The following is a 15,827-nucleotide window of genomic DNA, read 5'->3' on the forward strand; positions in this document are numbered from 1 at the left end:
GTAAACTCCAATTACTTTCCCCTAAAAGTACTTATGATGTGATAATATGAAAATTCTTACATGACTGTATATTTCTCTGTAAATACATACATACATAAATATAAATTGCATTCTAAATCTACACAGAGCTTTTCAAAACGTTTGGTTCAAGATTCATGCCTCAGCTAGTACTTGCATGTATACTAGATTGCAACGTCTGGCTGTAAAACCATAGAGCTTTTGTACGATATACATGTATAAACAGTTCAGGCCCAGACTATTTGCAGAACCACACCTCCATATACAAACTGCTCTGAGCCTTATGATCCACAGAGGAGGCCCTGCTCTCAGTCCCACCCTTGTCACAAGCACAGCTGGTGAGAATGAGAGATGGAGCCTTCTCTGTGATTGCTCCCTGCCTCTGGAACTCCCTCCCAAGCAAATTAAAAACTGCTCCTTTTCTCCTTGCTTTCAAAAAACTGCTAAAAACTCACTTAAGAACTTTGGCGTATGGAGAGGAGGAAGACTAACATGCTTGCCTTATACTCCCACCTAGATATGTTACATTTTCTCTAGAGACTGGAACTGACCTCAGCCTGTTGGTTGTTGCACTTCATGTCATCTTTTTATAATGGTTTTAGCTATTGTTCTTAGTTGTTTTTATTTAGTGTTAAATTTTAATTAACTGTTGTATCCATATGGGTTATTTAAGTTCTTACTGTCAGTTACTTTGTTATCAAGTTTAAAGTATGGTTGCTTTTACATTGTTCAATACTGTTTGTTCTGATGTAATTTGTCTGATTTTTTTCTTTTTTTTGGCATTGAATGTTTGCCATACATGGTGGAAACAGCCCTGGGTCCCTTTGGAGAGATAGGGCAGTCTACAAAAGGAGGATTGTTGTTGTTGTTGTTTTTGTTGTTGTTGTTATTATTATTATTATTATATAAATACATTAAAGAAACAAGTAAAATTCTGTGTTCAAAGCAGAAATATGACCAAATCTCTTTAGAAAGTACCAGAGAATAACTCATACCCACCAGTATAGGTGTTTGACCAGGATAGTACTCTATATACTAATGAACACTAATGTCTAGAAATTTTAGTTCAAAAAATCAACCCTAAGTCGACTTACAGATGGGTCAATGTGAGTAATGTACCTTATCTTATCAAAAAGGAACCACCCCCTTCTCTAAGTAGAATAGCAAAAGGCAAGCAAAGGCAGAGCCTCCCCTCTATTATCTCAGCAGAGACTCCACTTCTGGCTTTTTTGAATGCCTGGGTGGAAAAATGGCACCAGCAGAGAGGGGCAGCTGCCCTTCTAAGATGGCATTGGTACTTTCCCTTCTCTGCAGAATTACCTCAACTTATCCATGGGTCAAATCAAAATCTATAATTTTGGTTCCAAAATCTGTCCTCAACTTATAAATGAGGTAGGCTTATACATGAGTATATATGGTATAGTGTCTTCTTTAGCCATCATATTACTAATACAGATATAATTTATGTTAGAATTCCAGAGCAATTATTTGATTACCAATATGTAACCACATCTAATCTTTAAACAGTTTTATTACCCATTAGTTTAAGAACAATTTAAACAATCTCAGATATAATACATAGGATTGTACGTTCTGTTATCAAAATCCCTAATGCCTAATTCTCCAATGATTAAAAAACCCTTAAATTTGATTCTTCTAGCTTTGCCATTTCTCTCATAATTGTCATATTTTTCAACTGAACGGATGAGGTCTTTGATCATATGGTTCTCCTCAAGGAACAGCCATCCATGCATGACTCCAAGAAACAAAAACCATAAAAACCATATCTGTGAAAGTCTTTCAACTTGACAGATATTGTGAAAGAATGACACAATGATGATGTAAGTAAATATTTAGTCCAAATGAACATCTTGAAAACCCACACTCCTTGTCTGAAAAATTCAGGCTCTTGTCCATTTCAAACACATTAATTTTTAAGAAGTTTTTTTTTATCATGTAATTCATGATAGCTGATCTGGCTCAGAGCAGAAGGCGCTCCGATCAACCAAACAAAGCTCTGCCCATTTCCTTTCCCAATGGAAACTCTACAAACAATATAAGTTATACAACCTTCTCTCTAAATGTTAAATGAGTAGTAAGTCACACTGAATTCAATGAAACTTACTTCCCAGTAATGTATCAATTGGCTTGCAGCCTTCATTTGTGAGATGTTATTTTAGGATGTTATTATTGAAACAAACTTTTTGGTATGTTTTGATGCTACATCAATACTAAATCTACACATAGCTTACTTACGTCTGGGGCTCCTTTTCATTTTGTTGTTTTTGCTGTGGCTGAAGAACGTTATTTACCAGCTCAGTGATTCCACTAAAGGGAAACCACCTGTTCAAATAAGCAAATAATGTGACTGAATAACCAAATAAATTCACACTAACATAAATGCTATATTACCCAACAATAATAGTCATAGAAAGGCAGAAAAGCTACAGCCAATGGGAATGTTCACTGCAATTAAGTCAGCCACTAAAAGGATGTAAGGAAAATAAAGATTTACATTTAAATAGTCCACAAGCAGGTAGCAAGAAACTACATCCAACTAAAATGTGGATGAAGTAAGAAGCTGCAGGCAGCTCTTACAAGCCAGTCAGAAAGCAGATGACTAACCGCAGTCTATCAGGTATTAGTTAAATCTAGTACTATAAAAGGTGCAGAAAGCAGGATATGGTAAAGGTAGAGAAGTTAAGCCCACTGCACTTTAAAGATTTTTTTACTTACTGTGTCCCTTGTGGTTTTTGTTCTTCTTTGACCCTAAAAAGATAAGTTTGCACAACTGAGTGCAGTATACTAGAATACAAATCCTGCCTGCAGCCCTCTCTCCCTGTCTTCTTGGACAGTAAACACAAAACTCACTCTTGCATTCTCTACAACCTTTATCTAGATCAAATTTCTACTACACTAAAAGTATTAATGAAATATCTATGCTTAATTAATGTCCTGGATTATATAATTTTACTGGCACCTATTTTAAAAATAGAATGTCTTAAAATATTAGAATTTTAAGAACTATAATTACTGATGTGTCCACAAAAGGTATTTAATCCTAATGTGCTATATTTTGTACTTTACTTCTATGGGCAAAAGCAACATACATGTATTATAGATAGTTTAAAAATTAAATGAAGTTTAACAAAGCCACAATAATATTGCAGCTGTGCAAACACTTATACTGTTCTCTCCAAATAAACCTCAGTTTCCTTGTAAAGTTTGCACATTATTATTATGGGGAAAAAACTACTTATAGCTCCATAGGGTCCTTTGTTTTGGTGAATTAATTAACTGAAACCCCTACCTTTCCACCAAGAAAACCCCCTGCACAACTGAACTAATAATACAACACATATTTAAAATAAAATTGTGGTTAAAACATATCATAACAACAAATAAACATAAATAATGTTCAAAACACAATTAAAAACACAATAAAAGAAAAAGCCAACACTCGGCCAGTTATGCTCATACATACCCTCCAACATTTCACAGATGATAACAGCCAAGCAACATTAGCACGCGACCAAAAGGACATGGATAGGCAACAAGCAGGTAAAAGATAAGAATGAAGAAGGACAAACAAAACTACTTTAAGCAACCACACCCTAAAATTTATACACTGAGTATAGAAGAATCTGAAAAAAGAAGAAAATCAATAAATACAATAATATTCTGTGTGTGTGCATGGATGAGCACATCATGAATGACAACAAATAAGCAGGTTGCTTACCTGTAACTGTGATTCTTCAAGTGGTCATCTGTGAACTCATACAAATGGGTTATAAGTGTCTGAACGCTGCATCATTTTTGATGGAAGCCCCGTCTACTCCAAGCACCATTATATAGGCTTCCCACCTAAACATGGACACCGATGCAGCAGTCCAAGGAACTAAGGATTGGTAGGACAAATGTGAGAGAGGGATGGGTTCACATACGACCACTCAAAGAACCACAGATACAGATAAGCAACCTGTTCTTCTTCATGGTCTCTGTGATTCACAAAATGGGAGACTAGCAATCTAGATGGACCGTCATGACAAACATGAGTATCAGACAGTAGCATCGATTCTGAAATGAATGTCCGGTCTGTAATGGGAAAGGAAGGTTGAAGACTGTGACTATGTAGCCACTCTACATACATCATTCATGGGGACTCCCCCTCAGAAAGGCCAATGACAAGCCATGGCTCTCATGGAATAGCCTTGTTTACCAACAGAGAGTGCCCTCTTGACAAGTTCATGAGCAAGATAACAAAAGTCACGTCAACAAATTCAGATTTGATATGGGTAAGCCCTTCCTCGCATCAACAAAGAATAGCACACATATATAGTTTCTGAAAAGTATGAAAACCTGATGTTCTAGCTACATAAAAAATGAGAGTCTGTCTAAACTCTGTTCCATTTCAGAAGTAGGATTCTTCATCAACACAAGCAAGATGATGTCTTGATTGAGATGGAATATTAATACTGCTTTAGACAAAAAGGTATGTCTGATCTCAAGAAAGCTTTATCTTAAAGAAAACATAGGTATGGCTGAGCCCCCTGAAAAGTTAAGACATAATGAACTCCAATTTCCATTGAGGTGGATGGAAATGAAAGGAGACGTTCTGAAATGTTTGGATTGGGCATCTTGAACATCTAGAATGGAATGCAATCCTTCATCCTTCTTGGACACAATGAAGTATCAGGAGAGAGAGAAACAATACAGTGAGTGAGACAGCCTTGATCGCTATTTTTAAAAGCAGTCTCCACCTCATCTTCTAGTGTGAAAGGAGGAGTTGTGCAAAAAAAAAAAACCCCAAAAGATAGCTTTATACAGCATGAACTCTAGTGATGATATTGGGGATCCATGAATCCAAGGTAATGAAAGTCCAAGTACGATGGAATTTGCATATTGTTGTGGCTTGTATCTTCCTCCCAAATACCTCTTTTTGGAAAGATAACTTGAGAAACAATGGTGCGTACTTATGTTGCTGAATGTTGCCAAGGCTATGCTGGTGCGTCAACGGTTGATAATATCAAGGAGAAACAAGAGTACCCTGGACATGGGGTTGAAGACTGAACCTTCATGATAGTACACATGTTATGTGCATGCTCCATTTTTTCTTCAGTTTGACTACTGAAAAGGAAGGGAAGTCCTCAATGCAAGAATGTGATTGTCCTGCTTCTTGGCAGGGGGTTGGACTGGATGGCCCATGAGATCTCTTCCAACTCTATGATTCTATAATTCTATAATTCTATAAGAAGCATGAGGATCACAAGCAGGCATGTTGTTTAAGGACAACCATCCCAGACAAAGCCTTAGCAAAACAGTCTGCCAGACATCAAAATGCCATAATCTTCTGATTTACCAACTGGTGCGCTTCAGACAGCAAGATAGAAGCAATCCTCCAGTCTTTTACCCAATATCTTAGCCAAATACAGTTTCCCCCACAGGAATTGTTGATAGGTACCTATGCAGGTGGCATAATTAGACATCTGGAAGGAGGGAGAAGCTGTAGAGTAAAATGCCTTCCTTATATTGTCAAGATTCTTTCCTTCCTTTTCAGTGGATGTTAAATAAATCTTTTGGGAAATTTTAGATTGGGTAGTCTCATTAATAATAGAGTCGGCCTTGGGATGGTGTATCAGCCAGGTAGTAACAGCTTCAACAACTCTGTAGAGGCCATTAAGTTTTTTCAAGTGGACGAAACTGACAAAATCACAGACCATTATTTTCTGGCTATCTGTAATAGATAAGGGAGAACTGGAAGGGAAGCAAGTGTCAGCATGTAATGTTGAATTTTATGCTGCACAGCCAGATTCAAGGTTTTATTTATGTGCAATATCTGGTCCACAAAAGATCATATGCCATCAGTGAGAGAGAGAGAGAAAAAACATAATTCCCTATTAAGATTATAGGAGACCTAATGAAAAATCTACAAGATGAAGATGAGGAGGAGTCAGTGTCTCTCTCCAAACTGAATGAAACAGAGTATCTTCAAACCTAAGCAATGGGTTAGTGTCTGCGAGCATCAGCAATAGATGATGTTGCTGAAACCAACCCCTCTTTGGCTTCATAGTTAGAAGCCAAAGGAATATCTGACTCTGTTTAAGCAACTATGCTTATCCCTTCAATATGGATGTTGAGAAGACTGTTGAATTGAAGACCAACTACAAGATAGAAGCTGCCTATGAGATGTGGAATGGGTTCTAGACAAAGATTGATATCGAGGAAAATGTTGATGTGGAAACCATTGTCAAGAAGAAATTAAAGTGATACTGAGAATGCCCAGCACCATGATAATAATGACATGATATCAACAATAGCATGAGTAGTCAAAGGTTGTCATGGCCAGAATCATTGGGTTGCTTTGAGTTTTTCGGACTGTATGACTATGTTCCAGTAGCATTCTTTCCTGATGTTTTGCTTTCATCTGTGCCTGGCATCTTCAGAGGTTCCTCTGAGGATCTGACCATGCTAGCCACAGATGCAGGCAAAATGCCAGGAGATAATGCTTCTGGAACATGGCCAAACAGCCTGAAAAACACACAAAAACCCTGTAGTATATCTCCCATCAAAAGTGAAAGATAAAATGGAGATCCAAACAAATGACGATAGTGCTTTGAACCCAAAGGTTCTTGCCAATGAAGGGCTGGCAAACAACATGGAGAATGAGGGCTATGAAATTGAGAGGAGTATAAGGAGATCAAATCAGTTGACAAGAGATGCAAGGGCGACAGTGAACAGAGTGGCACTAAGAAGTTGGAACTGGTGGCAAAAGTAGGGCAGTTCAATTCAATTGGGCACGGACAGCCCTTCTAGAGCAAATTGTGTAGCCTGAATGGGCATTTGAAGAGTCTCAATCTATTCTCTTGATGAGGATCTACAATTTCACTATCCAAAGCTGTCTCTACCACTACTAACAGGGAAGTATTATTGTCTGAAACCCTCCTAGTCAAATAATGTCGAGAATGGACAAATATTGATGGCACCAAGCTCTTCTCCAAATGGGATGGAGAAGGGATGCATTTGGATGGAGGCATAGACATACACTCCAAATAGTGAGAAGGATCCTTTGGCTTCTTTTTCTTGTTTTGTTGCTGATATTTAGGCTTCTAAATGTAACAGACCACACCAGCAGATCATCTGAAAAACAAGCCTGCACTGAAACATTTCCCAGATGGAGGGGATTTCCCAATGTAGAAGGGATTAGAACTTGAACTGTGGCCTCAGAAGGAGTACAATCCATGTCTGAAGGTTAAGAAGGGGTCTCTTGAAAGGATCTTTTAAGGACAATACTTATTGAAGATTTTGACACCATCAAGTCTAAGATCAGTTGTTGCAATTCTGAGCTGTATCCCATCACCACTTAACGAGACCATATAGAGAAGGTTATTTTTCTCTACCTGAGCTGAAAATGTGCTCATAAAAAAGGACCTTAAGGCACAAATCACTGTTATGCACAACCTGAGGCATAAAGGCTTGGCAATGAGGACACAATCCAACATTGTGTCTCTCCCTCAAACAAAGAGGACACTTGGAATAACCATCTTTTTGGAAATTTCCCCTCTGTACACCTTTTGAATGACAGTGAGAAGGCAATAAAAATATCCCTTAGTGTAGGAACAGCCAACAGAAGACCAAATCAAGAAGTTCAGCAGAGAAGACTGAGCCGAATCAGTACTTAAGACCCAAGGGAGAACAAATCAAACACAGTAAATAGAGCACAGTCAAAAAATGAAGCCGTCAAACTGTGCAGTATTCATCTATAGAAACCTAAAGTTCCTAACAATACCGCCACAGTGGCATAAGAAAAGGATCTGAGGGTTTAGGCAGGAGTTACACTATATAGTAGCAATGGAAATGAGCAGGACTATTGCCAAAAATGTATGTAGGAGCCTACAATATTCTGAATGATACAGTGAACAAGTGAAGATAACCCATTCGTGTGCAACAAAGACCATGAAGAAGAAATATTATAAATTATATTATTCTAAAACCAAAATGTCTTTATCAGACCTACTCAAAATGTTAGCTTGGATCTACTCTACGAATTCTATTTTCAAAACCAATCTCCCTGCCCAATGCACATTATAAATTGTGTCATAACACTTATGCATTCGCCTTGAACCAATTAGAGCCTAACGTATTTTGCAGAATTGTTTTTAGAATAAAAGTAGAGTTCAATCACTCCAGGAAAAAATAATGTGCAAAACCTTTAGCTCCAGAAGATAAATGGAATGTAATCAGGAAAGATAAACTTGGAAATAGTAACTGTCATAAAGAAATGCATGCATTCCAATAGTATTTTAGAATGTCTCAGGCTAAAATCTTGCACACATTTACCTAGACGTAAGGTCCACTGACTGTATTAGAAGGTATTTATGAGATAATTGAATTTCTAATTTAATTGAAGCATTGCTCTGTAGCCAAAGAAAAGTTTTCTCAAAGTATTGTTTATTTATTTTTCTCCCGCTTTTCTCCCAAGGGTGGGATTCAAAGCAGCATAAGTAAGTACACACTAACACCTCTACTAGTGTTTGACTTCTACAAATTAAGTTTCTTTCCTAGAGTAATATGCAGCCCTGGAACACATGTGTGAGTGTGTGTATGTTCCTTTAAGTCACCTGACAATTTATGGCAACCCCATGAATTATATAGGGCTTTCTTAGGAAAATAATACTCAGAGGTGGTTTGCCAGTTCTGTCCTCTGAAATGTAGCCTGAAAGGTAGCACTTGGTGTTCTTAGGTGGTCTCCTATCCAAATATTAACCAACATATTAACTAAACTGTAAAATATAACTTCATACCCAAACAGGCATTCAAATTCAGATGACCAACCATTTAAACAACACTGGCTCATAATTCACATACGGTGAACCCATATTTTACGGTCCTAAATTTTATATGTACCAAACACAGAAATAATTGTTCTTGATTTCAAATCTTTTAAATTCATCAATTTAGTCATCTCTTGTTTAGAATGTTCCACCTAGTAATCATGGAACCCAGTGCTTGTAATTAAGTTTGCTTAAAGCACTTCATTTGCTCAAAACACTACCACCACTCTCTATGGTTCATAGTCATATTTTAAAAATATGGGAAAGAGAATATTTAATATGTTCTATTAGTGCCTTCTAAGTCAGTGGTTCTCAACCTTCCTAATACCATGACCCTTTAATACAGTTCCTCCAACAATAGAACTATGAGAAGGAAACGAGAGGGCCTGCATCGTGGAGACCATGAAGTTTTTAGAATCGTGGAGACTTGTGTGCCAGCTGTGACCGTACCTCACGAAGGCTGTTCTGGCCGGGGTGGTCCATGCCTTGGTCACCTCTAGATTGGATTACTGCAATGCGCTCTACATAGGGCTGCCCTTGAAAACGGCTCGGAAATTCCAACTGGTCCAACGGGCAGCGGCCAGGATGTTAACAGGGACTCATTACAGAGAGAGGACAACCCTCCTGTTCAAGGAGCTCCACTGGCTGCCATTTATTTTCCAAGCCCAATTTAAGGTGCAGGTGCTTACCTACAAAGCCCTGAACGGTTTGGGACCACCCTACCTGCGTGACCGCATCTCCGTCTACGAACCCACACGTTCACTCCAGTCATCTGGAGAGGCCCTGCTCGTGATCCCGCCCGCATCGCAAGCGCGCTTGGTGGGGACTCGAGACAGGGCCTTTTCTGTGGTGGCCCCCCGACTCTGGAACGCCCTCCCAAAAGATCTTAGACAGGCCCCTTTGCTGGCAGTCTTCAGAAAGAACTTGAAGACCTGGCTGTTCCGATGTGCCTTTTCAGATTAGGAACCCCCAATACCAAGTCCTAGAAGCACTTTAGTAGAACCAAGATCACTGCACACCGCACACTGCACTTACTTTATAATCCTACATACCTCCTGCCACATCAGCACTTTTAATCTTGTACCCATTTCTCTGGCCTGGCCCAGTTTTATAGTGTCTTGATGTCTCGATGTATTGTTATTGCTGTTGTTTATTCTGCTTAACTGTTTTTAATTTGCTCTAGGTATTGTATTGTTGTATTGTGTTTTGAGGCCTTGGCCTATGTAAGCCGCATCGAGTCCTTCTGGAGATGCTAGCGGGGTACAAATAAAGTAATAATAATAATAATAATAATAATAATAATAATAATAATGAAGTGCAGCAGGAGGAAGGGAGAGTGAGAGAGATAAGACTCAGTTCAGGACGCCAAAAAAAACTGAGAGAAGGGAAGGAATGGAGGGAGGGAGGAGGCCCCCCTGCTGCAGCCCCTGGGAGGATCCCCAGTTTCTCTTTCTCCCTGGGATTCAGCCACTCCACCCCTCTCTAAGCCCTGCCCTCCCCCAGCTCCCCTTCCTAGGCCTCCCTCCTTCACTTTCTCCCTTCTCCCCTCCACCTCCACTTCTTCCTCCTTCCTCTTCCCTCTTGGCTCCAAAGCAAACCTCAGCTCCATCACTCCTGTCTCTTCCTCCTAAAAGGGCTGAGGGAGCAGGGCTGAGTGACATCAACACCTCCCTCCTGGGAGGCTTCTGGGAAGTGAAGGGGGCAGAAAAAAGTTAACAGTGTCTCAGTTCCTAAGATCATTGGAAATATGTGTTTTCTGAAGGTCTTGGGTGACCCCTGTGAAAGGATCATTCAACCCTCAAAGGGGTCGCGATCCACAGGTTGAGAACTGCTGTTCTAAGTGAATATAGACTAATTATATTCTTTCCTGTGTCTCCAACTTCAGCTAGAATCTAAAAGAAAGCTTGAAAAACCAGAATTTTTTTAATTGCTCATTTCCATTCCTCAATTTACCCCTGAAAAATAACTGAATTCTTGTAATGGCAATTGGTTTCTATTTCATGAATCCACTCTTTGTTTTTGTCTGGACATTAAAAAAACTATTCAAGCTGTTAAACCCTACTCCAAATAGGTAAGCAGTTTGGTGCCTTCTGTAAAATTGGTCTAAAGCTTGCAGCAGATATAGTACTCCACCAACATGGAAGGTACCTGCTTACACTATTATTCCTTAGTAAGGATTAAATTTTGTGTCCATGCTATTTTAAAAAATGCTATTGAGATGTTTCAGACTACAACTCCCATAGGAGCCATCCCCATAGCCAATAGTCAGTTGCTGTCAGAAACATCAGGAAAGCACCAGGTTACCTATATAGAAAGTGCCCAACATTTTTCTATATAAAACTGTTACCTATACAAAGTATTTTCTCTACAAAGCTCTAGCTTCTATATTTAGTTTGTCCTCTTCTTCCAAATCCCACAATGCAGAAACAAACTTCTATTCCAAATAGGAGTAGGTGGATATGAATAAAAGCAATGCACAAATGTTTGTGGATGGGGTATTGGTCAAATACTAGCATTAGAAAAAAGAACAGAAAAGGACATTGTTAGCTCCTAGGAATATTACTAGAAAGCAACATCTTTTCAAAATAGTCTTTGCCCAACATATTATCCCATAACTCACGATATATTGCCGTGGTTAGCATGTCACCCTAAGGGAACTACAGATTCAAACCCTTATCCAGCCACAAAAGTTTGGTCCAGTTCAATTTCTCAGTCAAAAGCACCAGGGTCATTATGACCACAAAGTAAAAGAAGGGAAATCATTTCTGCCATTGTGAATAGAATAAAAATGGAATATAAATCTAACAAGTTTTTAAAAAATAGTTTTTAAAACTCCATCAAAGAAAACTTAATGTTTTTTTTCTTTGTATGACAGTTAGGAATATCACAGTTGAAAATATCAGTTATACTCAGTGAATCAATGAGGCCTGAATACAAAGAGTTAATTTGTGCTTTCTTGGGTTGAGAGGAGTTTGGAGGGAATTTCCAGAATAATCTCCATATCTAAATACACTGCCTTTAACCTGCAATCTCAGAATTGTACTGTTCTGTAAATATGTATTAATTTTAGTGAACACTGTTAATTTTAGTAAACGTTATTAGTAATCTAAAGACTTGTTGCTTCACCTGATCAGTTGCCCTCCATGAGGAACTAATTCAACAAGATGGAGAAGCTGTGCATAGAACCTGGGATGACTTATTAAAAGGAAGGTAGTCTCTCTAATAACCTGACTTTATAAAATCAAGAGGTTTAGTAAAGGATCCAAAAGCTACATTCTGGGAAACAGGAGCACAATGTAAATTTCAGTGGATATTGAGGTTACCAATCAATGCATGCATCATTGTAGCCTGGTAACCAGAGAGGTTGTTTCAACAAATTTAGCTGCAAGCAGCCCTGGTCAGCAGCCTGGCCATAGTGTTTTGAATTGTTGTTGTTGCTGTTATTGTTGTTGCTTGTTACCCGCATCTTCCCATGACTTGGGATGAGGTGCAATACAGTTACACTGATAAAACACAATACTATTAAAATCCAAATATCAAAGTATATATGACAAAGATTAAAACATCAATACTAATAAAATCTAAACTTAAATTTCATCGTTTATAATTGATTGGTTAGGCCTGTTGGAAGAGATAAGCTTTTAATTGTCTTAAATTTTGACAGCTCTTCTGGCAGGTTATTCCGCAATCTAGGGGTAGCCGATGAAAAGGTCCTCTGAGTGACAGTTGTCAGTCTGTTTCTGGTTGATGGCGAAAGTGTCCTTCAGAAGATCTACGTGAATGGGGAGGATTATATGGGAGAAGGTGATCTCATAGGTATCCTGGACCCAAACTATGTAGGGCATTAATGTCAGCACTTCGTACTTTGCCTGGAAACCAATTGGCAACTAGTGGCAATATAAAGTTTCCAGACAGTTTCTAAAGGAAGCCCCTTATAGAGTGGGTAATCCAACCAGGACATAATCAAAGTCTGTGTCACCAGATTTCCACAAACATTCACCCACAGAGCCTCCACCTTTCTGTGATTCAGCCCATTATTGATCCAAGCACTGGTCCAGATTCTGCACAGCCATACCTGATTCACATGTAACATAACCTGCTGGTGGTCTCTTACAGGTTGGTTAGGTAGAAAAAAATCTGAATTTACAGGGTTATTACAAAAGAATGCCCCAATTTTAAATGGTAAATGTTTTAGTGAATGTACATGTATGAAACCTATATCAATGCGATTCACTTTTTTCAACACTCAAAGGTGCTGAATATGGTTGCCACCAGACATGTGTCACACATGTAAATGATAGTCTAGCTCCTGCCACACATGTTGGAACATGTCATGGTCGATGACACTCACAGTTCAGGCGGCTGGGTGACACCTTCTTGCACAAACAGCCCATTTCATTAAACTGTTAGAACCAGAATTTAACTGCCTTTCCCTCTGCCGCCGCTTTCCGATGCATGTTAATTATGGACTGAGTGCTTTGAAACTGTAGGACACATAATGCTGGAGTGAAGCCATGTTGCACTGCTGGATTCGCAAACGCTGTCTGGTGGCCAATCATGCAATTACCCCAACCAGGCAACACATATGAGTGTGGAGAAAGACTTGAAGACTTTCCTTTCACTTTGATGTAGGTTTCATACACGTGTGTTCACTAAAATGTTTACCATGAATTTTTGAAATCAGGACATTCTTTTGTAATAACCCTGTATTGCTTACCTGGGTGGCCTGATACGTGGGCAACCTAGTTAGTAGTGGTTGGCTACGAGCTGGACAGGCAGAGTGGGTCAGAATGGGGGATGGCTTACTACCATTTTTCCCAAATATACAAGAAGGAACTACATTAAACAATGGGTATGCAAATAATGGATAGCTAAATGATTTTAAACTCTGTCATGCAAAAGTGATTCTTTACTTATTGTGGTCTGTAAAACGTAAGCACATCATAAATTTAAGTAGTTTGAAAAATGTTGTTTTGACGTGATTAAGTCATTAAGGCTAATTATCATCAACATTTGTACTTATAATTACAATTCTGGTTCTTGATCGAATTATAGCCACAATAATCCAGGATATTGATTTTCAAATATAAAAGCCAAACTTTTAAATAAGATCATTATTCTTGGCTAAGTAATATTCATTTTTCCAAAGTAGAAACTTAATACTAGCTCTGCATTTTATTTTCATGTCCTCTACTAAACAATGATGTGCTGTTCAAACTTTTGTATAAAGCTAATTGCTGAATGTTTAATAATTGAATGAATCCAGAGTCATATTTACCTGAGAAATCATTGTTCTAAAGCAGGAACTCAATGCTCTTCTTACCAGCTAATTAGGAACATTCATTCACATTTGTTTGTACCTAGTGTATTCGTTTTAAACAAATAGAACTGTTTTTCATAACGAGACAGTATGCAAGCAGGAGTCTGTAAATACAGGGTGCCATTAATAACCAGTTCACTGTAATTAAAGGAAACAGTCAATTAAGTCTATTGTGACTGGTTGTCAGAAGAAATCTGCTTTTCAGAGATTGCTTGCTTATACAAAGGGCTAGTTGTAATATTTTAATATTTTAAAGAAATATTCTTTCAATTTCCAATCAGCAACACTTGAATCATTAGTAACCTCATCTATATAAATAAAAATGTAATGTTCGTTTGTGGGATTAACAGAACTCAAAAACCACTGGACGAATTGGCACCAAATTTAGACACAAATACACCTAACAACCCAATGTATGTCCTTCACTCAAAAAAATTGATTTTGTCATTTAGGAGTTGTAGTTCCTGGGATTTATAGTTCATTTACAATCAAAGAGCATTCTGAACCCCACCAACGATGGAATTGAACCACACTTGGCACACAGAACTCCCATGACCAACAGAAAATACTGGAAGGGTTTGGTGGGTAGTGTCCTTTGGTTTTGGAGTTGTAGTTCACCTACATCCCCGAGATCACTGTGGATTCAAACAATAATAGATCTGGACCAAACTCTACACGAATACTCAATATGTCCAAATGTGAACACTGGTAGACTTTGGGAAAAATAGAATCTTGACGTTTGGGAGTTGTAGTTGCTGGGATTCAGAGCATTCTGAATAGAATAGAATTGGGCCAAACCTCCCACACAAAACCCCCATGTGGGCCACAGCAATGCGTGGCAGGGGACAGCTAGTAGTTAATAAGAATAGTGAATAAAAAGACCTTCCTGGTGGCCTTCTTTGGAATTCCTTCTTGGGGAGGTTGTAATAACTCCCTCTTGCTGTCCTTTTATTACAAGCATTTTTTAAAATTCTGACAGGATTTGGGGATTTAATAGAAAATAATTTTTTAACCTGGGAATAATCACATTTTTAAAATGTGAATGTTCCCGGATTCTGATCCACACACACCCCAGAAAGTGCCTACTTTCTGGGGCAGGTGTCCAAGCGCCCTCCCAGAACCTACCAGGAGGACAGGATGAGAGCCCTATCCCCTCCCAAACCCCCTTTTAAAAGTGTTTAAAAAATAAAATAACTTACAGTACTCAGCCGCCATTAAAGTGCCATTGGCCTGGTAATTATACACGAGGAGAAGGGGGGGCAGAAGTGATTTTCCTTCCCCCTTCCTTCTCCTGGCACATCATTGCTGCATGCCAGGAGAGGGAATTACAGAGGAAATTCAAGTCCTATAAATTATTTTATTTTTAAAAAGCTTTGGGGAGGGAGGGTTGGAGGGAGTGAGCCCTCAGTTTTCCGGGCTGATTCAGCCCAGAAAAACACAAGAGGGCTGTCTTAACTGCCCTCTCAGAAGTTCAGGACTTCTGACGGGGCAGTCCTGACAGCAGCCATAGTGGGTTCAATCCACAACTTTCAAGAAGGCGCAGATCGGATCCACTATCAAATTACGCTGGCACAAAGCAGGGTTTTTGGCCCCTACTCTGCCAAAAAAAAAAAGACACAATACAATTCTAGCCAACTTTGGAAAGACCATAGTACCCA

General features: G+C 38.8%; 1 protein-coding gene across 41 annotated transcripts in view; it reads right to left on the minus strand.

Moving 5' to 3' along the window:
- The window catches only part of RIMS2 (regulating synaptic membrane exocytosis 2), a 401,331-nt gene that overhangs the window by 348,772 nt on the left and 36,732 nt on the right, over positions 1-15,827 (minus strand). For 27 of the 41 annotated variants that reach the window (XM_060775748.2, XM_060775735.2, XM_060775707.2 and 24 more), the window contains exons 2-3: positions 2,755-2,787; positions 2,275-2,361 (exon numbers count right to left, since the gene is read on the minus strand). The exons of the other annotated variants lie outside the window; for them this stretch is intronic. In XM_060775748.2, the coding sequence (XP_060631731.2) occupies positions 2,275-2,361; positions 2,755-2,787 (120 nt within the window). The remainder of the gene's footprint in view (positions 1-2,274; positions 2,362-2,754; positions 2,788-15,827) is intronic. 41 annotated transcript variants of the gene reach the window in all.

The sequence above is a fragment of the Anolis sagrei genome, chromosome 4, assembly GCF_037176765.1.
Source record: "Anolis sagrei isolate rAnoSag1 chromosome 4, rAnoSag1.mat, whole genome shotgun sequence".
Lineage (NCBI taxonomy): Eukaryota > Metazoa > Chordata > Lepidosauria > Squamata > Dactyloidae > Anolis > Anolis sagrei.